At 39.5% G+C, this 25636-nt stretch overlaps 2 protein-coding genes across 4 annotated transcripts; one reads left to right on the top strand and one right to left on the bottom strand.

Moving 5' to 3' along the window:
- Positions 1–232: 232 nt before the first annotated feature.
- Positions 233–6224, bottom strand: znf16l (zinc finger protein 16 like). 2 transcript variants are annotated; one of them, XM_029455069.1, is made up of 3 exons: positions 5365–6224; positions 3758–3976; positions 233–3218 (listed from the first exon to the last, which is right to left on the bottom strand). In XM_029455069.1, exons 1-3 carry the CDS (start codon positions 6113–6115, stop codon positions 2512–2514), a joined length of 1677 nt encoding a protein of 558 aa, XP_029310929.1. In that variant the 5' UTR covers positions 6116–6224; the 3' UTR covers positions 233–2511. The 2 variants fall into 2 exon arrangements, with proteins under 2 accessions (XP_029310929.1, XP_029310930.1); XM_029455070.1 differs by having other exon boundaries at positions 233–3146.
- sh3tc1 (SH3 domain and tetratricopeptide repeats 1) lies at positions 6026–25636 on the top strand. Of its 2 annotated transcripts, XM_029455068.1 has the most exons (20): positions 6026–6127; positions 8921–9122; positions 10648–10719; positions 13642–13772; positions 14768–14873; positions 15094–15234; positions 15986–16184; positions 16292–16368; positions 17515–17710; positions 17808–17938; positions 18508–18546; positions 18647–19996; positions 20584–20724; positions 20809–21030; positions 21138–21318; positions 21754–21904; positions 22423–22545; positions 22725–22875; positions 23664–23860; positions 24716–25636. In XM_029455068.1, the coding sequence occupies exons 2-20, from the start codon at positions 9008–9010 to the stop codon at positions 24968–24970; spliced, it is 3978 nt and encodes a 1325-aa protein (XP_029310928.1). In that variant the 5' UTR covers positions 6026–6127; positions 8921–9007; the 3' UTR covers positions 24971–25636. The 2 variants fall into 2 exon arrangements, with proteins under 2 accessions (XP_029310928.1, XP_029310927.1); XM_029455067.1 differs by lacking the exon at positions 6026–6127 and having other exon boundaries at positions 8736–9122.

Raw genomic sequence — 25636 nt, 5'->3', positions numbered from 1 at the left:
ACTATTAATTTGAAAAGTAATATATATGGAATGTAATGATGTAAAAAGTAAAGCTTATTTCTGACAATTAGAGCAAGTATAGAGTGGCCATATGGAAATACTCACATACATCAAGTATTGTACTTAAGTATTGTACTTACTGTAAGTGTACTTGAGGATATGTTCTTGGTTACATTACACCACTGTTAAATAAAAAAACAAACACTCAGTCATGACGTTAAGACAACTGTTTATTAGAAAGCAGTGTCAATGGTTAGCGTTTCAGTTTCACAGGTTTGGAAAAGTTGTCTTCTTGCTTTTAGTCTTCCACACAAGTGCTAAGACATAAATCTCATTTTACAGAAAAGCTTAAGTCCATTTTCTTTAATGGGCTTTCACTGAATTGGATCAATTGAGTAACACATGTCACGCTTGGGATGTTAAATTTCGTTATGTTTTTTTTATATAGGCTGTATCATACATTACACTGGTTAAAAAATATATGATGCACTTCCTGCTCTACACATAGCACCAAGCAGTGTCATGATAAAAGACAGCCAGCAGTATGACCAAGAAGATATCTTGTTGTAGTTACACAATCAGTCCACATGGGGGTGCTGGTATCCCACTACTCAGATCCATCCATCACCACAGAGTGAGGTGATGGCTGTGTGTTCTGGAGGCTCAGCAGGTTAAGGCGCACATGAATGAATGGATTCAAACTCTTAGATATACTCAACACTTCCTGTTGTGCTTGAACCATGTGTATCAGTGTGAAATGTTCTCAATAGTAACTTTTATTTGAATCATATACGCCAGCCATGTCTCTTCAAATCTCAAAAGTTTACTCTCGACCATCTTCCATTCGTACCAGCGTTCAGTCATGTTTTTAATGTTTTTAACTGGCAGCCATTCCTGAAATACTGCAGAGCACTGAAATGTATTTGAGATAGGTAATCCAGTCAGCATTAAGTGAGTCCTTCGTATCTACGTCTTCCACGGAGTCCGCCATGTTACTACAGTTGCCCAGAATGAAGAAACTCTAACTCTAGAGAGGGCCTTTCACATTTTTACGTTACCAGAAGGCCACCGTAGGTTCTCCGATACAATTGAACACACCGCAACGACCACGAACGTACTGCGCCTGCGCGAGTAGCAATAACTCTCCACATCAGCAGGCGGCGGTAGTCTGTATTCGTCATTCAAACGAGTCAACCGGAAGACCTCTGACCTAGTACATGCAAACAAGAAATAGCGTTTTCCTTCCATGTTCATCAAGCTGATCAGTTGGTCTTTAATTGTTTCATTCCAGGTGGTCATAATGTTGTAAAAAATCTTATATTCAGAAAAGATTAAGATGAAAAATAAAATGCCTTTATGCGCAAATTGAAAATGTAAAGAAAAAACCACTGCAGGGGTCTAAGGCCAAAAGCCTCCTGAGGCAAATTGTGATATTGAGTTAAATAAATACAATTTGAAAGTTTAAAAACTTTAAGATTTGAAACGCCGGAAATTCTAAAAAAATATCTTAAAATATCGCAAACAAGTTTTAAAAGCTTAAAAACGATAACAATGGCGAAACCTGGCTACTGAGCGACAATGTAATTACATCAAATAATGTTTGCATTGACTAATTACCTATCTCAAGCCAGCTTCAAATCTCTTCAAGCGGATTTTAATACTGAAATATGCTTCAGAAAATAGATGAAGGATAATTACGGTTAATTACAACTTGGGTAACGAGCCAACAGTTCATCCAGATTATCTGAACCACTTTATTTGGAGGTCAAACAAAGTGAGTAGAAACTGTGTTCACAACTACAGTAAGTGCAGCAGGTCAACATTAAAGCAGGAAATGAGTCTGCGAACTACAAACCCAAGTTGTAACAACCACGAAGAATTCTTTCATGTATACACAAATGATAGTAAATGGGCTAAAACATGCTAAAACACTGGTATAGTCTTTTTATGAGCCTCTGCACTGATGCCATCCAGTGAAACATCACCTCTTACAGGCTCCACGTGATGCCTGACGACCTCTGATACTGTTTTTTTTAAGAAGAGCGGTCATCTGTCAGCGGAGGGAATTTGCTCTGTTTTCATGGAACTGTAGATAATAATGTACCTTCCAAACTGTTCTACTAACAAGGATAAGAAGTCCATAAAGTCCTCTGATAAAATAGAAAGTTTGAATATCTACAGTTCAACTGAGCAAACTCCGTCGGCTGATAAGGAGTCCATGTGATGTAGACCTCGAGTTTGACTTTGTCAAACTGTTGTTTCCGAGGCAACTCGAGCTCAATGACGCAGCTTTTCTCGATGCCTGATGCAGGTGTGAAATGTCATGAATGTGACAGAACATGAAAGCTTGGACGGCGTCTCGTGACACCAGCCCTGTTCTCCGCATGACCTGCGCCTCCCCTCAGTGTCAACACAGAGCAATGAAGCAATGAAGACACACGCCTCAGAGTCTCAGCACCGTATCCTGTCTTTGACACACATGTCTCAGTATCAGAAAAAGTGTTGGGCTGGCTACTGTGCAGGGGTGCACCGGTGGCTCTTGTAAGTTCCCAGGTGGCGGAAGCTGCGCCCACACTGCTGGCAGCAGTAGGGCGTAGCCCCGCTGTGGATCCTCTGGTGGGTGTACAGGTTCCCCAGCTCTTTAAAACGCCTGCCGCACTGTGGACAGGCGTACGGGCTCTCGCCGGTGTGCACCCGTTGGTGTCTCTTGAGTCCAGATAGCACTGAGAAACCTTTCCCGCACTGGGGGCAGGGGAAGGGACTCTGGGCCCCGCTGTGCACCAGCCTGTGGCTTTTTAAACGTGCTGCGTGGCGGAACCTCTCCCCGCACTCTGGACACATGAATGGCTTCTCTCCGGTGTGGATACGCTGATGCTGCCGCAGGTTGCCAAGGTAGTTAAAATGGCGGCCACAGTCCCCGCACTCGTACCCCCCTTCGATTTTAATCTCCTTTTTCACAGGACCCCCACCTCGCCCGACGCCGGCACCAGCCCCTTCTCCTGTGTCGTCCTCGTTCTGCACCCCTTCGCCCCTCCTGGAGTCACTGCTGCCGTCTCCCATGGCGGGTGCCGCTGAGCAGGTAGACTGCAGGACCTGGAGAGCCTGGGCACCCGCAGTGTCCGAGTGTATCAGTTTGACGTGTTCCTCTAGGAACAAAGAGTCAGGGCAGAAGGTTCCACACAGAGAGCAGATATAGGTATGGCCGGGGAACTGCTGGCCTGAAACCACAAACAAACATTATTTTAATCGGCCAATAACAGCCCATTAAAGCTTAATATTTTAGCTGCCGTTTAATAAAGATGCCTACCTCAAATCATCAAAAAGTGTAAAGAACGTAAAAACTCTTACAAAGGACGTATCAGAGTTTGTCATTAATCCATCTTTTGCTCACACCAACATTTTTCAATCTCTATCTTGTTTTTGTTATGTGGACCACCATTAAGGGGCGCATCAATCAGAAGGTCAGCGGTTCGATCCCCAGCCCCTGCAGTCTACATGTTGATGTGTCCTTGGGCAAGATATTGAACCCCAAATTGCTCTCAATTGTGAGTGTGTGTGCGTGTGAATGTTTATCGCTCCTGATGAGCAGGTGGCACCTTGTATGGCAGCCTCTGCCACCGGTGTATGAATGCGTGTGTGTGAATAGGTGAATGCTGGCTTGTGTTGTAAAGTGCTTTGAGTGGTGGCTAAGACTAGAAGAGCGCTATATAAAAGCAGTCCATTTACCCTTCCTTCCCCCCCCCCCATTCTTACCCACCTGCTACAGGCCTGTCGGTGTTGCCCTCCAGGGGACTCCCTCCCTCCCCTGAAGAGCTCTGGGGCTCCATGGAGAACTCAGAGGGCTGGACGTGTGACAGCGGGGTCTGGGCCTGCTCCAGTCCCCCCCCCTCCCTCCTCGGCGACTCATCTTCCTCGTCATCCTCTTCATCCTCTGTCTCACCAGTCGGGGTGGTCTCGCACTCGGGTTCCTTCATGACTGTGAAAAAATATGACGCCATAAAACTTGATCTCGTAAAACGTTTATTTTGTCACAGTGGCAAGAACGTCTATTTTTGACTAACCCAGTGACCAATAAAAGTTCTTTATCCTTTGATGCAAAAATCATATAAAAATCCAGTATTCTGTATTTGCCGATAAATAATCGGCCAAAAAGGGAGATTTATACCATTATGTATTATACCAATAATGAAATTATGGCCGGATAATACGAAGCCAAATTGCTTTCAATGGCTTAACGAGAGCAGCATGTACACACATCAATACACAGCAAAGAAGAACAAGCGCAGCACGCTGAGAGTCATCTTACCCTCAGACGTGCATAAACTACAGGTTATAAACTTCTTTTTTAAAATACAATCAGCCATGAGAAGCATCAGTATCGTCTGAAAAAAAAACATTGTGCATCCCTATTAAAAAGGTATGAAAAATATCTGTCTGATGTATACAAACCTCTTGGTGATGGCAGGGGGATTCAGATTCAATTCAATTCAATTTCAAATCATAACAGCCTGTACTTTTACTTTCACTTTGTATTTATAACAGTTTTATTGTATTTATAACACTTATCACTTAATTTGACTTTTAATGTATTTTAAGTGTTATTTGTACTGTACATTTATAATGGCGGGACGGGGGGGTAGATGGGTAATGTTGTATGTCATGTGTCTTTTAAGCTACTGGATGCCTGAATTTCCCTTTCCCTGGATTAACAAAGTAGCTATCTACCTATCTATCTACAACTTTACATTGTCTCATAGACAGTATATATAAGACAGTAAACGTTTCACTTAATTTTAACTATCGTCGGAGTTGAGGTCAGGTTTAATTTTTCTTGCATAGACAACAAAACATATTTATTATAACATAAATTTGATTTAATTCATCAAACCGCTTATCTTAATGGGTTATGGGGGTCTGGAACCAATTTTCTTCTCTTTTTTATTTATAATTCCTAACGTTTCATCCATATTGCTGGCTGTAATGGTCTTCCATAGCTTAAATAGTACCCTAAACTGTGTAGTAACAACTCTGTGCCTCCACACACACACACACACACACACACACACACACACACACACACACACACACACACACACAATAGTACCCTAAACTGTGTAGTAACAACTCTGTGCCTCCACACACACACACACACACACACACACACAAAATAGTACCCTAAACTGTGTAGTAACAACTCTGTGCCTCCACACACACACACACACACACACACACACACACACACACAATAGTACCCTAAACTGTGTAGTAACAACTCTGTGCCTCCACACACACACACACACACACACACACACACACACACACACACACACACACACACACACACACACACACCTGTGTGTTTACCTTTCAGTTCTGAAGAATACTCCATAGGTGCTATCCATTCGTAGTCATACATCCGTTTGCTGCCAGAGGGGAGCATACTAAAGAGATCATCTGTGGTAGACTCGGAGTCTCCGTGCCCAGGCCCGGAGCCAGCCATGCCGCTGTCCGGCCACAGGTTGAGGGAGTGCGCGATCGGATCTTGGCGAGTCTCCCTGTCGCTGCTGGCTTGGCTGCTCTGGTCTCCGTCCATTTCAGCACACCCTCTCGAGTTCTTGTCTTTCATTAGATAGTCGCAAATAGCATCTATATTCTCCTTCTTCACACCAGGCATGACAGCCTTGGCTCTCCTGGGGTCCACACTATTGTGTTTGTTGCCGGAGATAAAGTCATGTTTCTTGAAGCCAGCATCTGCAGACTGCTCCATAGTCGTAACGCCAGGGAAAGTGTCCCTACCATCCCTCTGGACTGTATCTAGTCTCGCCTTTAACACTTCAATTTCTTCAGTTTTCTCACGTAGCTCCATTTTTAGGACTCGTATCCTGATGCTGACCATTTTCCGGATCTCAGACAGCGCTGTCTCCAGCACCACGGTGATGTTTCTGCCGAGGTGTTCGGTGATGTCGCTGACCGAGCAGAGCAGCTCCTCGTCGTGCTCCAGCTCCAGGAAATCTCCGTCGGCTCGGCTCGCTGACCCGGGAGGCTCCATGAAGGCGCCCTGGAGTTCGGGAGACAGGCTCGTTTCAGCGAAGCTGTGATTTCTTTTGCGACTCATATATTTGCTTGGGTAGGAGCTCTATTTTTTTGAATAGTTTGGCTAGCTAAAAGCTACTCAACAAGCTAATGTTTGGGTGATGCTGAAAGACAGTAGTTAGGTTAGTCAGAGTTACATGAGTAACGCCGGATGTAGCAGGAATCTGTCTTCAAAACAAAAGCATTATCATGTAAATCAACTGACTGGACGTTTTAGACTTTTGTTTTGAAAGCAGTAAACGGATGAGACTAGAGTCCCATATACACAACAAGAGTTGCAGTAATGGCTGAATTCTGCAGAGTTTATATCGATTTTCATAAGTAGCGCCCTCTAGAGTATACAGTAAGAAACCAACTGTGACAGTTATATCAATATTGCGGTACTACTTTCTAATAAGGCACTGTTTATAAAGGATATATAAGTTGGAACTAAATTGCTTAACTAATGGTTATACATTATTTACTCATCTTTTATAGAGCAATTATAATACATTAATAAAATAACTTTTGGGTTGTAGGGTTGTGAAGAATCTTGTTTGCACATGTTTCTGTTTGATAATAATACAGTTATAAATGTTGGTAATCTAAATATAGAGCCAATGATGTATTAATGTAATCATTAGTTAGAACTTATAAACCTTTATATAAGGGGGTTCAAGTTATAATTAAATGTAAAGGCGATGATTCTGGCACCAAGACTGCTCCAATAGCCCACATTTCTTCTAACTTAATTGTTTATGTCTTGAAACACACCTGTGAACTACATTCAAAGGGAAGAAGATGCGTTTTTCACTTTAACTTATATTTATGAATTAAATAGTGATTGCACAAAGTAAAGGCTGTAGAATAATGACACCACCACCACCACTTAGATTGGTTCGCTATAAGCCTTGCCTTTACTATGCATTTCTGTTTGCGACTGGGTCTGATCTCCCAGGAAGATGAAGGCCTCTTGCTCCTTGTGGAAACAAATGCAATGTGTCCTGTGCAGTGTTGCCACCTCTTTTCACTCGCTTCACTCTCTCCAAAAGTCGCCATCATCTCCGCCATACGCTTATTTGCTTTTTACAATGATGTTCTGAATAAGTTACTAAATGTGTGAGTAGCATTTATTTCAGGGATTCACACTCGCATATAAAGACTTGTGTACTTTACACCACTCAGTCATCTGACAACCAGCGTGTGTGGAGTAAAAGTGTAATAAAATGAGTAAGTATTATATGACACCTTGCAGAATGTGCATTACTTAAGTGCTGATCCATCATGCATCTTGTGACTTCTTCCCTGGGATTGTCTGTTAGATGCTGTCATAAATTCCTGAGCGTTGCTCTAGTTTTAGAACAACACTCCTGCTGCAATTCTGAACTGACAGAGGAACTGACTGGAAGAAAGGAAATGCTGAGTCTGTTCCTGGGATGTTAGAGGGAAAAACACACACTCTGGATTAAGCAATCTAACTCACACGCGGGCATAGTTTGGGTGTAAGAAAATTGAGAGTTCTTTGGTTTTTATTTCTCGCTCGACTTTATGAAAGCGCATGGCTTTAACGTAGCACTGTGTCCCATTCTGTCCCATTTAGTGATTTGGTAATGGAAGGAGCTTTATTTGTTCAGTGAGTGATTATTAACCTGAAAACTGTACACTTGAAATTTGAAGAGGGATTGTAGGAACTTTTCATACTTGAATCTCACGAAAAAATAAAGAATGGATCTTGTTATTTGAATTGGTATGCAGATATACAGCCTGCGTAATGAATAGAAAATGAATTAAAAAAACAGAAGTAGGCTTAATAACACAAACGTAATGAATGTGATAAGGGTTTAGGCCTGTCAGTGCAGTGGGCATTACAGCAAAGAGTAAACCTGAGTAATACAGGAAGTTCAGTGAATGTCACTTCAAAATAAGAGAGTAATGTTTGTATTGTAACTCAATAACATTTACAATATACATTTTCTATGCCACTCCGACATATTACTGCTGTTGCCAGAAATCTGATTGTAACACATTAATAAGATCAAATTCATAGCCAGTTGTGTATGCTGAGTAAGAGATACTGATAAATAAACCAATAAACAAAGATAGGAATATGTAAATAAAATGACAAAATAATATTAAATTAAGTAAATAAAACAATTAATGATGCCAGAATATCCATTTCCATCAATGCAAACCCCCAATAAATTAGTTACAAAAATGCATACAGAATTATGTTTTTAAAATTAAATGTTATACATACACAGATAAATTAGTAGGCTAAATAAAATAAAAAACTAATATAGTATTCGTAATAATATTACATATACATCTATCTAATGAGTAAACTGTTCATTCATTTCTTTTAGGATATATTTCCCAAACCAAGGTATAAATCAATTGGATTTACAATTTTTATTATTATTATTATTATTGTTATTATTATTATTATTATTATTATTATTATTATTATTATTATTATTAATTACTAATTATAATAAAACAGACTCTATTAACAAGCATTACAAAGCAGATATTCATTATGTAGGGCTACTGAAAATTTACCGAAAAATGTAGTTTTTTCAAATCCTAAATCATCAAATATATAATTATTATTATTATTAGCATTATTAAACAAACTCCTTCTCAAAAAATAAGATGCAAACCTGTGAATGTAATAATGTTTACCTAAATCTAAATATTCATTAGTTTGGAGAAACCTACTCACAGTAAAACTTGTGCAGGTCAGTTGAGGTCAAACGTTTTTGTCAATGGGACTTTTATTTTGAAAAGAAACACCATGACGGTTACTGGGGTCAGCTTGACACTCCTGTCTCTTATACTGGGAGAGAAGTTTAGTTGGCCGCACCGTTCAGAGCATGTGATGGTGAGGTGTTGACTGATCACCGGGAGACGGGGACGCGGGACTGTTGTATTGGACATGTCGGCCAGGTGGGACCGAGACACCGGCAGCCGCCGGTACGGGAGAAAGATCTCTACAGACGGCCAACAGCACCGGGAGGTGGCGGAGAAATCAAACCGACACAGCAGAATTGGTATCTCTACTAATATTATAATACTTCTACAATAGCAGCGATATAATGTGATGTTATCTTTTCAATATACCAACTTTTAAAAGACGTTATGTAATATTTATATAAAATTATTTCAAAAGAAAACCGTTGTTGATACTTTTTTGTTTTAATAGGATAATAGATTAATTGATAGATTACAATTATCTCCACTACCATCCCTGAATATCCACCCTAATAATAAAATAAAATAAGTTACAAATAAAAATATGGCTTTCATGTGATTTGGTCATTTTTAAAGGTTCAATGTGTAAGATATGCCATAATTTTAACTTAAAACATTAAATCAATTACCTAACATTATAAACAGAATGTGAAGACTTAACAGTGTTGACATTATGTCAAAGACGTTTATGTGTTGTGTTACAGAGATATCTACTGAAATTAGCATGCTAACTACTAGCCCCGCTCCGTCCAGTCTGTAATACCACTTGTTCCTCTAGAGGTGGTATAACTTGGTATAACAGCAGAAAGCAATGTGTATAAAATATGAAACATTAGGTGAAGAGAACGTGTTTAAAATATAGTGAGTCACTGTAGCACCAGTCTGTCCATGGGAGAAGAGTATAGCTGTATAGCCGCTTGTAAATGTTATAGCCATGTTCCGTGTCTGTTTTATAGTTTGTTTATTGGATTACATTCAAAGTTGCTGAAAGTACAAAACCAGCCGCACCACCTTGCTTCATCCTCACAGCTGCCAGGAGGCTGTTTTGCTGAGTGAAGAGCTGTCGGCAGCCCCGGGAAACGGCGTAGCTTCAGTTAGCAGTTAGCGAAGTGCCGGCTCGGCCGACCTCTCTCCTCCCCCGGCGGGCTGCTCTCCTGACTGCGCCGCCACCGGGAACATGAGAGAATATATGGGTCGTTTTCTAGTTTCTGCCACTTTGGATTTAGTCCAATAAACAAATTAACGTAACGTTACACGGACTGCAGCCCCCTGTTAACATTAGTGCCCCAGTGAACACAGATAGATCAGCCCCATGTGAAGATTATAAGACAGCAGTGTTTTTTGACTGTACTGTACTATACTGTACTTTGAATAATAAAAGTCAATAAGGTTCAATTATCTCGTTTAAAAAATCTCAAAAATCCACCCCATTCTTCTCGCTCATTGAAAAATCCAGAATGTATGAATATTCAAAAAGTGCTGGACGCAAAATGTTGTGTGTACTGCAGGCTTCAAGTTCCCACAAGTTGTGTAACTTGCATAATGGACCATGATTGGCTCCAAACCAGTTGTGATGTCACTGTCTATATACTGTATTATGTCAATTCAGTCCGTAGTGTTTGGGTTTATTTCCTGTATTGGAAATAAATGTATCGGATGCCATATTGAGTAAAAGGGGAGAGTTGGGTCTGTTTGAGGGCTTGTGTCATTGGCTTCCCATTTGAAGAAGACAAATCAGCCACACGAGTTCTGTGCTTAAAATATAAGTAAGCCACTTGCAATTTTGGTTACCTCTGTTTCTTCATGTTTTTGTTTTTTTTACAGTGCGTGGTTTCTCCAGAGATGTTGCAAGTCTACAGAGAACTGTGTCAATATGTGAGGAAAACTTCCCAACAGGTAACGTTTTTTTCGTTCTTCTTTGTTGTGCCTAGATGGTAACACTAGGTGTGCGAAAACTCTAACTTACCGAATACTTAGCCTAACCTTAAACCCAACTAGACACGACCAAATAACACGTATTGGATTCATTGTGTACAGATGTGCATGTTGCCCAGATGTTGCCCAGAAGATAAATCCTAATGACTTTTATCAACTTCTACCTTTTCATTTCACACCACCATCAAAAACTTTTTTCTCTTTTTATTTCATATCAAAACTGTGCTGATTAGCAAATGTTAGCATGTTAACTTGCTAAACTAAGAAGACTCTTAATGTTTATTATCAAATGTTCTATGTGTATCATAAAAACAAACAAGGGGCCACTGAACTCCTGATAGTGGCCCCTTGCAGTTATGTTGGAGAGGATATTGTACGAGTAAATAAATTCATCATAAAGTATTGCCTTTAGTAGAACCGCCACCCTCGACGAGTCACAAGAGAACACATGATGTGTGTAAAACTAAAGCGACCTCATTGGAAAGTCATGTGAGAGAATTTTAAGTGGTTTATACCTTGAACCTGTGAGTTCCTCTGAAGTCACTTATTAATCTGTTAAGTCACACATTGTCATCATCGACTGAGATCACAAGATGAGAGTTTTAATTGCATGGATTGGTCTTAATGTTGAAAACAGCCATCTAAGCATTCATCATAGTCACCACATAACAATAATGTTAATTGCCAGAAACGTGATGCTTATCGTTAGTTTATATATATATATATATATATATATATTTTTTTTTTTAATAATGTCCTTAAACTTCTACAGCTAAAATAATTAGGTGACACTTGCTCTTCTCGAAACACTATTACAGGACTGTCTCAGAAAATTAGAATATTGTGATAAAGTTCTTTATTTTCTGTAATGCAATTAAAAAAACAAAAATGTCATACATTCTGGATTCATTACAAATCAACTGAAATATTGCAAGCCTTTTATTATTTTAATATTGCTGATTATGGCATACAGCTTAAGAAAACTCAAATATCCTATCTCTAAATATTAGAATATCATGAAAAAGTATACTAGTAGGGTGTTCAACGAATCACTTGAATCGTCTAATTAACTCAAAACACCTGCAAGGGTTTCCTGAGCCTTGAAAAACACTCAGCTTGGTTCAGTAAACTAAATCACAAGTATGGGGAAGACTGCTGATCTGACTGCTGTCCAGAGGACCATCATTGACACCCTCCATCAGGAGGATAAGACACAAAAAGAAATGTCTCAAAGAGCAAACTGTTCACAGAGTGCAGTTTCAAAGCACATCCACAAAAAGTCTGTTGGAAGGGGGAAATGTGGCAGGAAACGCTGCACAACCAAGAGAGATGACCGCAGCCTTAACAGCATTGTGAAGAAGAGTCGCTTCCAGGATTTGGGGGAGCTTCAAAGACAGTGGACTGAAGCTGGAGTCCAGGTATCAAAAGCCACTGTTCACAGACATGTCCGGGAAATGGGCTACAATAGCCGTATTCCCATGGTCAAGCCACTTCTGAACTCAAGACAACGGAAGAAGCGTCTGACTTGGGCTATGGAAAAGAAGCACTGGACAGTTGCAGAGTGGTCCAAAGTCCTCTTTTCAGACGAAAGCAAGTTTTGTATTTCATTTGGAAGTCAAGGCGCCAGAGTCTGGAGAAAGGCTGGAGAGGAGCAAAATCCAAGTTGCTTGAAATCCAGTGTGAAGTTCCCACAGTCAGTGATGGTTTGGGGAGCCATGTCAGCTGCTGGTGTTGGTCCACTGTGTTTCATCAAGCCCAGAGTAAATGCAGCTGTGTACCAAGAGATTTTAGAGCACTACATGCTTCCATCTGCTGAAAAGCTCTATGGAGATGAGGAATTCATTTTCCAGCATGATCTGGCACCTGCCCACAGTGCCAAAACCACCAGTAACTGGTGTACTGACCATGGCATTACTGTCCTCGATTGGCCTGCCAATTCCCCTGACCTGAACCCCATAGAGAATATGTGGCGTATTGTGAAGAAGAAGCTGAAAGACACTAGACCCAACAATGCTAATGAGCTAAAGGCCGCTATTGAAGCATCCTGGGCATCCATAACACCTCAGCAATGCCACAGGCTGATTGCCTCCATGCCACGCCGCATTGATGCAGTAATCCGTGCAAAAGGATTCCCAACCAAGTACTGAGTGCATTAATGGACATTTTCAAATGTTTGATTTTGTTTTGCTGTTATAAATCTTTTTTTTTTACTTGGTCTGAGGAACTATTCTAATTTTTTGAGATAGGATTTTTGAGTTTTCTTAAGCTGTAAGCCATAATCAGCAATATTAAAATAATAAAAGGCTTGCAATATTTCAGTTGATTTGTAATGAATCCAGAATGCATGACATTTTTGTTTTTTTAATTGCATTACAGAAAATAAAGAACTTTATCACAATATTCTAATTTTCTGAGACAGTCCTGTATATTCAGTTTTTATTTGTATTTTAAAAAAGGTACCTTTATTGTAAAACTGGATCCTGAATATTAATAATTATCTAATATTGTTTTATTACACCAGTTAAGTGTTTTTACCACAGCAGCGGAAACGGCTGAGCTCATTCTTTTTTTTTAAAGCAAACATTAACAAGATAGGATGTGTCATCATCATGTATTAGGAAAAAAACAAATGACTCTTCTCATGCAGATGTATGTTTAATGCAGGTTTACTGAGACAGAAGTTATATGAGTTTAAATTAAATTTAAATTGTTATGGCAATGAAAGGCAAAGGAAACGGATCAGGTGATACCTGAAAACTTTTCATCTACAACATAAACAAACAATGTTTTGATAAACATCCCTTAAAAATGTGAATATTAAAGATTCTGTGAACAGGATATGTAAGGAGTGGAACATTTTAACATGGTGTGTTGTGTGTTCAGCTCTGCCGGTGCTGCTGGATGTGGTCAGGGGTCCTGACCGTCTTCCTGCAGACGAGGAGTCGCAGGAAATGCTGAGAGGAAAACTGCGCATTCTGCAAGTTGACAGCACCGAGGTCAACGCTCTGTTCATGGTACAGCTCATGACACACACACACACACACACACACACACACACACACACACACACACACACACACACACGTGGCCTATATTGAGCCCCTGGCATTTTAATCTGTATAAAAATCCACTTCCTCCATAATTTATGAATGAATCATATTGTAAAAGCTGTGTGTGTGATTGCTTTACAGTGCTGCAATCAAGCAGACAGAATTCAAGCAACTCAAACATAATTAAACTATCCTTTTAGGGCTGCGACTAACGATTATTTTAAATATCGATTAATGCGGCGATTCTTTTCTCGTTAAATTGATTCATCGTTTTGGTAAAAATGTCAGAAAATTGTGAAAAATATTAATCCTTCTCAAAGTCCACGGTCATATCTTTAAATGTCTTGTTTCGTCAGAAATATTCATATTTGAGAGACTGAAAACAGCATTTTGTGCTATTGTTTCATGAACAATTACTTTAATTGTTAGTTTGTTATTAAAATAGTCAGTTGAATTATTGATTAGTCGACTAATCGTTACAGCTCAATATTCTTTTGGTATATTTAGTTAGTTTCATCCTTCATTGAGAGTATTTGGTTGTGGACTGATTCAATTTCATCATAAAAAAAGATCTAAATATAATCCAAATGTTTCATGTTTGTTTTCTTTAATATGAATAAATACGCAACTTCTATGTGTCGTTTCAGGAAATTCTGTTCAGTAATGGAAATTATTGGTTAATTGTGTAATTTTGACACTACACACATCAGTGCAAAGAAAAGCTGAAGGACCAAATATTACAATTTAAAAAAAAGATATATATATATATATATATATATATATATATATATATATATATATATATATATATATATATATATATATTACACTACTTAAAGGTGTAGCTTGAAAAAATAAATTAGATTCACATGTATAAATATTTCTTTAAGAAACCTTTGACCATCACAAAAGAAAAGTCAATTTAAAGTATTAAAGCTTGTTCTTTTCTCTGTCTATAGGAACTGTCTACTCATCTGATCTCCATCAACAGTGAAGAAAATGTTATTTTTGTGACATTCAAAACATTTGAGGAAATATGGAAGTTCACCACATATTACACATTAGGTATTTATTTGCAATAAGGCAAAAGTGAAAAACATAATCATTTTATTATAATATATTATGGTTATTTAGCTATTTAAATTGCAGCTTTCTGAGCCATGATGTACTGGGCAAGTCTCCTAATGCTACTATTGCTGATACTAGTAAAAATTATGCCAGTGGTTACAGTTTAAAATATGAGCGGATTCATAAATCACATCACGTTTGGCCTCCTCTCCTCCAGGTTTTCTGGGTCGGTGTATGGAGAACCTGTTGTTTGACCAGAAGTTTTGGCTAAGCTCTTTGGAGGAGGACATCGCAATTGAGGTCTCCATTCAGGAAGACACTCTTAACCTGATCTACAAAGGCATCCTCATGCAGGAAGGTAGGTGACAGCATTACACAAATGTTACTTCTGGTGTGTAAGGGAGACACATTGTTGCCTTTTAATGCTGGTTTGGTTCATGTTCACACTGGCGTTTTGGAAATGACTAGGAAGTCACGTTGACTGACTCTTTGATTGGAGCGTTTTAGCTGCTTGCATCATCAGAACCCTCGGGGGGGGGGGGGGGGGAAATGTAATTCTGGTGATTACATTACTGCACCTTATAGGCCGTATCTGTCTTATCTTGTGTTACAAAGAGCTGAAAAATAAATATCTGATGATAATCACTATTAGTCGAGACTGTGACTATCACAAAGTATCACAAATTGGGATTAACACAAAAAAATACTTTTGAAGAGTTAACATTATTTTATACCACACTGGTAAGTCGAGAGTGAACTTCCATTCACATATATTATGCAAAATACAGCCTTAAATTTGAGAGGCAACACCATTAGTATAATAGGAGTAAAGCTAAACTCAACAGCAGTTGCATTTGTTAAAATTCTAATCTCTATTTTTGAGTTGCAGCAACTTCTAAACAATATTTTCAATTCTGCTATGTTTTGATTTCCTATTGATGTTATGGTTTTTGTTAAGTATGTGGCGATCATAACATGCTTAATGCAAAAATAACTACTCTAAAGTCAGTTTTTGCAGCAATAATTACCTCTTGATCTACCTGATCTAGTAAATAATATGCAACTGAAAAATGACATTTCACATGCACACTCTCCTTCTCTGTCCTCAGGTTCATTGTTTGCTAGTTGTACTACCAACCAGATGTTTGACAGCTCCACCTCTGGAGGTGACCTGTACCTGGAGCAAGGAGACATAGCCCAGTTTGAGCCTCCCTTCCTGGGCTCAGGATGGACCGTCCTCTGCCTGGCTGATGGAGGCCGTGGCACTGCACCCAAACCTGCTCTGGAGCCGGTCATCCCTTTTTATCAGTAAGTCACACGGGGCTGTGTGGACTTGCTTGATACACTTTTATACAAGTGTTTGTGACCATACAGTAAAAGATATGAGGTGCTCACATGATCACATCTCTCCACAGATGGTTTCTAAAATCCTGTGCAGAGAGCATTTTAGTTGGTGATGGGAAACCCTCCTGTGACTTCCCTCTGCAGTTTGGTGAGTGCAGTTAAGTTTATTGACGATAGTTTCACCCAGAAAAAAAGTCAGAAATATATCTATAAATGAGAAAAAATATGAGTGTGAATTATGTGTTAACATTCTAATCTTTTATATTGAGGGCTTGTAATTAAATTGACACTTCAACTTAATTCAGTTTTTTTAGAAATGTTGCCTTTTTTGTTTTCAACGGTTACTCTTCCACAAAAAATTCCACTGCTTTCAGTGGTTAGATGTGAATTTTTTTCACTTCAACTGCTTTAATATATTACTATATTACATTTACACGTCAACTGACACTTCAAATTCTTTCAGGTCTCACATTGAGTAAAAAGAAAAAACGTCACACAACCTCTACTGTTTATACCTCAGTTAACATTTCAACAGACATTTTACAGTTTACACATTTGAACTGGTATTTATTTCAGGATCTCCACTTAATAATAATTTTTATCACTTACGATTTTAACTCCTTTCAGTGCTTGAACTTCAGCTGAATCGTCAAATCATTTCAGAACGTTCACTTCAACTGATAATTGAACTTACTCAGGGCTTATATTTAAATAGACACTTCCACTAAGTTTAGTGATTCAACTTAAAGATGAACTTCTTTCAGCGTTTCCATTTTAAATGCAATTTCATTGTCTTTCATTACCGGTAATTATATTTCAATAGCCACTTTAACTAAAATACATATACAGTATATATTATATTGTGTGCACATACCTGTAGAATATGTATTCACGTCACATGCAAACAGAGTGTACAAAAACAGTTAACAGTCCCAGTTCTACGGTTGACATTTTTGAGGGGTCAAGTACAAGTACATGCAGTTAATATGGAAGGAGGAAAATGTCCCCCAGAATGAAAAGTATATATTTTTTAATTAAATGTGTAAATATCTTTTGATCTGTTACTCATTTATTAGGAATAATCACGCCCTGATTATGATTATAATCATAGTGGAATGACAGACATCAATCAAAAATGGGAACATTTAAAAAGCATCAGTTAAAAGTGTTTGATGACACCATAATAAAAATGAAGTATGAGTATAAATTCCCCAGTGATATTTTTTTGGTCAATGTCTACTAAAAGTGCATTAGCAGATTTCTAGTCTCATTTTAAATTCCCTCCTTTGTTCAGCAAGAGGAACCTGTCTGGCCACAATGGAGTATGATGCTGAGGGCCCAGATGAGCTGAGCATGGCAGCCGGTGATCGCATCAACATTGTGGGACTTCTGGTGTCATGTTTTGAGTGGTTCACAGGGAGGAAGGAGGCAACAGGAGAAGTGGGTCTGGTCAAGACGAGCCTGGTAAAACCGTCCGCTGACATTTACGAGTGAGTGCATAACCGATATTACTGTGTTAGCCTGTGTTCAAATATTTTACTATAGAGTATATTAAAATATCTTGTTCTGTTCTTGTCACTCTTCCAGCTCAACAGATATTTTTTTGGACGGAGAGGAAGGGACATTCTTCAGTCTGCAAGAGGACAAAGTCATAGAGGAAACAACTGCCTTACTAAAGAAGAAATCTCAAAATGATACTGGACATAACTACAAACTGGGTGAGACAAAAGGACTCACAGGTCACTAGGATTTATACAGATTTTTGTCATGTGTGCAAAAATCCAACAAGTTATCCAAACAGAACGAAAAAAGATGTTGTCATTACCAAAAAGACTTAGTGTCTACAGCCATGCTAGCAGCTCTGCAAGGCTGTACATGCTAACATGCTCACAATAACAGTAAGCAGGTAACTTATCATGTTCAGCATCTTAGTTTAGCGTGTTAGCATGCTAACATTTGCTAATCAGCATTACTCAGTTGAGACTACAAAAACTACTTGGTTCATGTGAGGGAAACTTTTTAGTCATTGTTAAAAAAACACACAGTTGACCTATCAGTTGGAGACAGGAAACAAATAGGGGTCTATTGTGTTAGATTGGTTGATCCAACCATCCACCCCAAACTAGGTATTGCTTTGTTGTAACAAAATCACAATCACAATATTTCTTCCAGACAGAAAAGTGTCATAAGGACCTTTTCAAGTACCCAACTGACCAATGCTGTTGTTTTGGACATTCTTTCTCATTCACTTTCTTTGTGTTTCTTTCTGTGTGTCTTTCGATCTCAGATATGATCAGTAACCAAGACTCTGAGAAAAAAACATTATGTAAGTATTGCCACCTACAGTAAATGTGTTTTTTTTATTTTAGCATCTACGTAGTCTCCTCTGTGTTTTATGATTGTTATCTATGATTATTGTTTTTCAGTCAACTCTTCAAGCAAAGTGGATACTGAACAGACTGACCTGAAGATAAATATACAGAGGATTCTTGATCAAGGACAAGATTCATCGGCAGATTCCGTAGTGACTCTAGAGGACTCCGCCCAGTCAACAGAAGCAAAAGAACTCCGCCCTCCCTGTTTCACTGTTCACCCAGTTGTAGAAGGAAACAACAACACTGAGAACTTCATTCCCCTCTTCTCTTTTTTGGAGGAGCAAGACTACAAAATAGAGTTTGGCATCCTGTATGGACTGAGTTCTGAACTCCTCATTTCCTCCACCTTCATCGGTCACTCGGACGAGGACGAGCTGATTGCCTTCCTGGGTGTTGCTAGGGAAACAGCCAGGAAGAAGCAACTCTTTTGGGCGCAGACTCGTTTGTGCTTTCTGTTGGGTAAGCTCTGTGCTGGGAGGTCAAAGTTCAGCCAGGCCCGGGTTTACTTTGAGGAAGCCCTCAGTGTGCCACGAGAAGGCTTCACGGATCTCAGGTTGCTAGCCAACATCTACTCCAAACTGGTTGCCATATACCTTTTGCAGAAAAATACTGAAAGTTTCTTTGCTATGACAGAGCGACTTGTTGCCCTGCTATTGGGAATCCCAGACTGCCTGGATTGCTTAGAGGACAACACTGCTCTTAAGTACATCCTCAAGAAAGCTGTTCTTTCTCACAACAAAATGGCAGAAGTCCGGGCTTGTCATCTTTTGGCGAAGCACCACTGGACTCGTGATGAGGGTGTGCGAGTTATTCCTTACCTTGAGAGACTACTTGTTCTTTGTGCTGAAGTTCAAAGACCTTGGGGCATCTCTCCAAGTCATGAATACCTCACCCTGGGAAGGCTCTACAGTGAACTCCGACTTCCTCACCTCAGTATTAGTTCAGCCAGGAGAGCTTCTCTGCAGCCCTCTACTACACTGACAGACTGCCTTAGCAGCATGGTTCTAGGTTTGGACAATGTCAACAGACTGTATGGGATCACAGAACAGGAAGCTACCATTCCACCTCAAGTGGCTCCATATTTACGCCAAGCCCTCTCTTCTATCAAAATCCAAGGAGTAGGAAGTGATGAACACCATGTTTTGGGCCATCGTCTTACTGTTTGTCTCAGCCAACTCTTTTGCAAGCACAGAATGGTTGGACACTCTATCTGCCATATGCATATTCTCATCAACAACAATCCACCCTCACAGCGATTCCCCATGTCGGTCCCAGAAAGAAACAGTGCCCTCATCTGGCTGGCATGGCTTCACATTGACAATAATCAGCCAGATGTTGCTCTGGATATCCTGGACTCTGTTCTAGCTTCCATGCCAGAACACTGCACTACCCCTCAGGAAGGTCTGTGGGTTTCTATATGTATTTAAAAAATTACATTATTATGTATTGTTTCAGAAGCCCTGGTCCAGGAACCAGCCACTGACTTCTATTTTGACTTAAGTCAAATACACAAATTTAGTTTCTCTTGTCATCTGAGACTAGCAGTCTAGTGAACTAACTTGCTAGCAAACTAAGCTAGTCTTAAGATTGATACTAGTGGCAATCAGTGCTTTCTATGAATGAGTTCCCTGACATGCAAGGACTACACCTAGAGCAGGGACTTGTTTATTGTCCAAGGATGTAGAAAATAAAAGTAGAAAAACTACATTTAGACACTGGTTCCTCAGGTCAGATTGCTGGGTCCCTGAAAAAGTTCCTTTTGTGGAAATGAAAAAGTTGAAGATTAAAGTTATTACCTAACAGTTATTTTTGATTTTGCAAGGCTTCTTCCTGGTTCAACTTCCAACCAAATTATAATGATTTGTGGATTATTTCCACTCCTATATTTAAGTGTTAACATGTGCTGCTCTTTACTAACAAATTGGCCAACTTTTAAAAACAGGCTTTTTCATAACAGTAAAAGTAAATGTGTTTAATTTAATGCAAAGGTGTGGTCCTCAACATGCGTGGGGTGGCACTTCGATGCATTGGTGACCTCCGGAGGGCGACAGAGAGCTACCAAGCTGCCGTTGACATCTGCCAAGAGTATGAGGACATGCCAAACTGGGCTGTAGCTCAGGCTAACTTAGGTAAGATAGCATGCTTCTTAACACATGATTCTTCCAATGGACTTCAGTTCTGTGAGATGACTGTGCTTCTTTTTACTCATGAAGGGCTGTTATGTCTGAAGGCTGGAGCTAAAGGACTAGCGCATAGACACCTGACTGAGGCTGTGCAGCTCTTCTCTGAGCTGGATGAAGAAGGTCATGAAGCTAATTTCATCACAGTGCTGCTGGAGCTGGGACAGCACTATGTGAAGCAGCACCAGATGGACTTTGGTAAAGGATGCTATGAATGGGCTCTGCTTCTTGCTATCAATGCCAACCTAATAGACAGTAAGTATGTAAGTCACACGCTTACACTTGTTCTGTTTTGTATGGTGTGCTATTTTATTAGTTTTGCTGTTTTCCATGAACTGAACTGGACTGTTACTCATTGCCAGGTCAGCTCACTGCAACCAAACACCTGTGCCATCTGTATGGGTTTGAGAGTCCAGACCAGGCCCAGTGTATTATCTACAGCCAGCACCAGGTGCAGCTCCTGAATCACTCAGGAGACAGGGTACAGGAGGGAGATGCACTGGAAGCCATCGGCCAGCTCTACCTCACTCTGGGCACAGAACGGTGTGTGTGTGTGTGTGTGTGTGTGTGTGTGTGTGTGTGTGTGTGTGTGTGTGTGTGTGTGTGTCTGTGTGTGTGTGTGTGTGTGTGTGTGTGTGTGTGTGTGTGTGTGTGTGTGTGGAGCTGGAATTGGTCTGATATACCATTATATATATACCTCTAATTTGCCCATTTCAGAGATGACTTTTCCAATAGAACAGCAAAATACATTGGGTTTTTTTGTATTTCTTTGTAGCAAGGTATATACAAGTGTAAGCATAGCCACTATATATTTAGTTGGATTTGTGTACAGTTTCTTCTGAAGTGGGACAAATGTAAAAACAAAATGCAACCTTTTTGAAAATTAGATCACCTCAGGTGTTAGTTGAAATGTGTTAATGATTACTTTAAAGTTTGGTACAGCAGGACTAATCAAAGTTTTTTTTTATGTTTTATCAGAGCAAACAGGATGGCTCTCGAATACACCAAGAGCAGTTTGGGTATTTTCATCGACCTTGGCTGCAGGGAGAAGGAGGCTTACGGCTGGCTGCAAGCGGGGAAAATCTACAACCTGGTGGACCAGACGGAACTGGTGGACCTTTATGTTCAGGTCTGAGAACAGCTGCGTAGACATCACAACTATTACATGTTGAAGCACAATCTACCACATTTTTGAAACTTAAACGTGATCTGTTAAATGTCAATGTGTTTTAAATACATAATCCCTCCTTTTTCTGGTAGGCATTCGATTTGAAAAATCCAGAGGAAGTGTTGAGCTTCAATATTGGCAGTTTATCAGTGACCGAAAAATAAGCTAATAAATAGTGAATGAAAACAGTATTTGTATTAAAAAGAAACACTAAAAATGGTTATTATATTACTCTGAACTGTTGTACGTGTGAAGATTATGATTAAATTACCATGTGAGCCAATTACACCCATCAACCCTGGGGTGTAATTCCACCCCAAAGTTAGGGTTAGGGTTAGGGTTAGACTTTTTGTGTTTTTTGTGTTTTGTGTGCCCTCTTGTGGCTATAGGACCCTAAGCAGCTGCTCAGTTAGCTTCAATGTTGTGCTGTCTTTAAAATATAAACTAAAACTCTGTATTTTCGTTGATGGCATTGTCAGGTTGCTCAGGATGTAGCTCTGAGTACAGGTGACACCAAGTTCATCCTGCAACTTCTGGAAGCTGCAGGAGACATTTTCTTCAACAGCAGCCAGGACCGGGACAAGGCTATCACCTTCTACAGGGTATAGTCTGAATAAAACACTTTAGTAGAAACATTTTAGCCATTAATTACAGGTCATTTTAAGCAGCCTTAAGCCTTTTGTGCCATGACAGTATTACTACTATTGTTAGGAATGATGGTGGAGTTATCCATTAAACCTATTATAATATCCTGTGCATGTCTGTGTAATCCACCATGTAGGACCGCGCTTTGCCAATCGCGGTGAAGAGCAGCAGTGTCCGTTCCAGGCTGAGGTTGTGTAATAAGTTGACTGAACTGATGCTCAGTCTCAAGCTGTATGAGGAAGCTGTGGAGTTTGCTCAGACTGCACTGGACCTCAGTATCACTCTGGGTACGGCAAAACCTCCAACACAAAGTTTAGAATTTTCTATATGTTAGTTTAGGATTGTTATTGGCCCTTTATTAAAAGCATGACACCAATTACTCTCATCCACCTGTGATAATTCACAAAATAGACCAACTTAGAAGGAATAATGAATGAAGCAAGTTATCAGCTGATATTTGGTACTGCATGTCACACTGCAATCGCTGATTAATGACCTAGATACGTAGTATGATGGTCCTAGATGAGCCACTGTGACTGGATTTTACTTGAATCCTAGGTGAGAAGGACCTCCATCAAATCACCACTAAAATCCATTAACAGTCCACAACAGTAAAGTTCAGGAATAAACAACATACTGATTTTTACAAAGAATTGCCATCAGTGGAGATTCAAATGTAAAGTTTATCCTGCCGGTGGTGCGAAAATAAATTCTAAAGGGTTCGGTTAGAACAGGTGCTCAACAGATTGAATGGCAATCCATAAAATAGATTATGAGATATTTAATGCCAGAGGAAAGTTCATAAGTGATTCATCCTCGAGGGACCAGGAATGTGCTCAGCAAATTTCATGCCCATTAAATAACATTTGATTTCTTGTGTGAAAGTATGAAATTTGGTGACCACAAACATTAGAAACCTTACTCTGAGAACCATACATATCACTATGAAATAAATCAAAATTAGTATTTGTTTCTTTGAACTTAAGTCGTACATGGACGGACTGAACTTAGACATATCCTGATGGTCTGAAGTCATGTGCTATAACCGAATAACTGTGTTTGGTTGTACATACAGGTGAGCATCTGAATGAGCGAGTGGCTAACCATCGTCTGGCCTCTCTGTACCACTGTCTGGACCAGTATGAACTGGCTGAACACTATTACTTGAAAACCCTGACCCTCTGTCCAACACCTCTGCTGTTTGATGAGGAAACACTGTATTATGTCCGGGTGTACCAGACACTGGGGGACATCATATTCTATGACCTGAAGGTAAGGGGTTCAATGATAGACATGTAATGTTGTTGTTGTTTCCATCAGAGGAACCATGGCCTACATATAGTTCCTGAGCAACGGTTCCTGATCCTCAAAAATATCGTGGGTTTGTACTTTCTGATGGCCAAGGATCAGGAAGTTTTCAGTGCTGAACGTTGCTAGCTAACATACAACTTGTGGCCGCTTAAACATGCACACAGCTTTATTAGAGAAGCAAAAGAAGGGATGCACAAAGGAGAATTCTAGTTTCTAGTTTAGTGGCTATGTAGTAAACAGTTCTATTGTCTTGTTAGCTTCCAAGCTGGTCGTCGGTACTCCAAAGAGTCACCTGGTTTCTATTTTATAACATATTTACTGACTTGAGTTTATGAACGAAAGCAGAAGTCTATGGAGCTCAACAAGGGACATGGAGGGGGGAAGAAATTGAAGGTTGAGAAAGAAAAAGAAAGTGCTTTTGCAAGATCTCATTGCTGTTACACAGGTTACTGTGACCCCAGGCGGTTTGATATCTAGAGATCACAAGTTATTTTTGTTATCTTGCGATATATAATTGTTTCCTCAGGACGAGAAAACCAATAGTTATTTTCCTTGGAATGCTGTGTGGTCAACAGCTACAAAAACGCCACACCTGTGTCATGGATCACAAAATTAGAGATCATGTCTAGTGAAATTCATGTAATCTGCGAAAGATGGAACATCATTATATATTTCAAAGTCATAAGTACTGTATGTGTTAAGTCCTGGCTATTATGTCACTAGTCAAGTACCAAGCATTTTGAATGAAATACAATGAACAATGTCACTAAATTACACTTTTTTAAGGGACTGTTAATTTTGCTGTTATCTCTACAGGACCCATTTGATGCTGCAGGCTACTACCACCTAGCTCTAGCTGCAGCCATGGATCTTGGCAACAAGAGGTCTCAGCTGCAGCTGTGCACCCGCCTCGCCACCATCTACCACAACTTCCTAATAGACCGGGAGCTCTCTCTCTTCTTTTACCAGAAGGCTAGAGCATTTGCTGCGGAGCTAAACGTGAGGAGGATTAATATCTCACCGGATCAACAGTATAGCAGCACATCACAGTACAAGACCCCTGGACAATAGGGAAGACTCTTTGGGAAGTCTTTGTTTCGCAAAAAACGCTAACTTTTTGCTAAGGGCAACAGATCGCCGGATGAGTTAATTTTTGGTACATAAAGTTTTTTTTATGAAAAGCCTTGCTTTTTCCCAAAGGAAAATCTATTTTTAAGACTTTACTTGGGAGAGATAATGAAGGTCCCAAGGTACCCATTTTAATCATCTATTGCATTGTGAAACTGTGTCGGCACAAGTTCAAATTTCAGGATTCAACTTTCTAAGGCTTTACTCACTCAGGGAATAAATTAATACATATCGTAAACCTAGCAGAAGAAAGTGAAAGCTTTAAGTAATTGTATATTATTTCCTTTCAAAATTGGGTAGACATGTAAGGTAATTTATGATTATTATTTGTTTCTGTTTCTTTTTTGTAATTTTTTAGGAACAAGAAAAGAGAAATTCAGATGTTAACTGATTACTCAAACACAAGTATGTCATCTGCAAACAATGATATCTTATGTGTTCTGGCACGTGTTTAAATACCCTTTAGCTGGTAAGTTGCTCTTACAGTTTAGCTCAAGGATCTATGACCAAAGCAAAAACTAACAGGACATAACTACAGAACTATGTTAAATTGCATCGTCAAATCAAATAAATCAAATAAAAATAAATTCAAATATTTCCAAAAGAAAA

This window comes from Cottoperca gobio, chromosome 18 (genome assembly GCF_900634415.1).
Source record: "Cottoperca gobio chromosome 18, fCotGob3.1, whole genome shotgun sequence".
Taxonomy (NCBI): Eukaryota; Metazoa; Chordata; class Actinopteri; order Perciformes; family Bovichtidae; genus Cottoperca; species Cottoperca gobio.
The sequence above is the reverse complement of the archived record's forward strand: the minus strand, read 5'-3'. Positions and strand labels throughout refer to the sequence as shown.

Bases quoted from the DNA above. Each gene is read 5' to 3' on its own strand.
- znf16l (XM_029455069.1), bottom strand. From the start codon at position 6,115: ATGAGTCGCAAAAGAAATCACAGCTTCGCTGAAACGAGCCTGTCTCCC. The intron at 3,977-5,364 runs GTAAACACACAG...ATTTTTTCACAG, and splicing joins GTATTCTTCAGAACTGAAAG to TCATGAAGGAACCCGAGTGC. The intron at 3,219-3,757 runs GTGGGTAAGAAT...TTGTGGTTTCAG, and splicing joins CACCGACAGGCCTGTAGCAG to GCCAGCAGTTCCCCGGCCAT.
- sh3tc1 (XM_029455068.1), top strand. From the start codon at position 9,008: ATGTCGGCCAGGTGGGACCGAGACACCGGCAGCCGCCGGTACGGGAGA. The intron at 21,319-21,753 runs GTGTGTGTGTGT...ATGTTTTATCAG, and splicing joins CTCACTCTGGGCACAGAACG to AGCAAACAGGATGGCTCTCG. The intron at 22,546-22,724 runs GTATAGTCTGAA...TCCACCATGTAG, and splicing joins AGGCTATCACCTTCTACAGG to GACCGCGCTTTGCCAATCGC.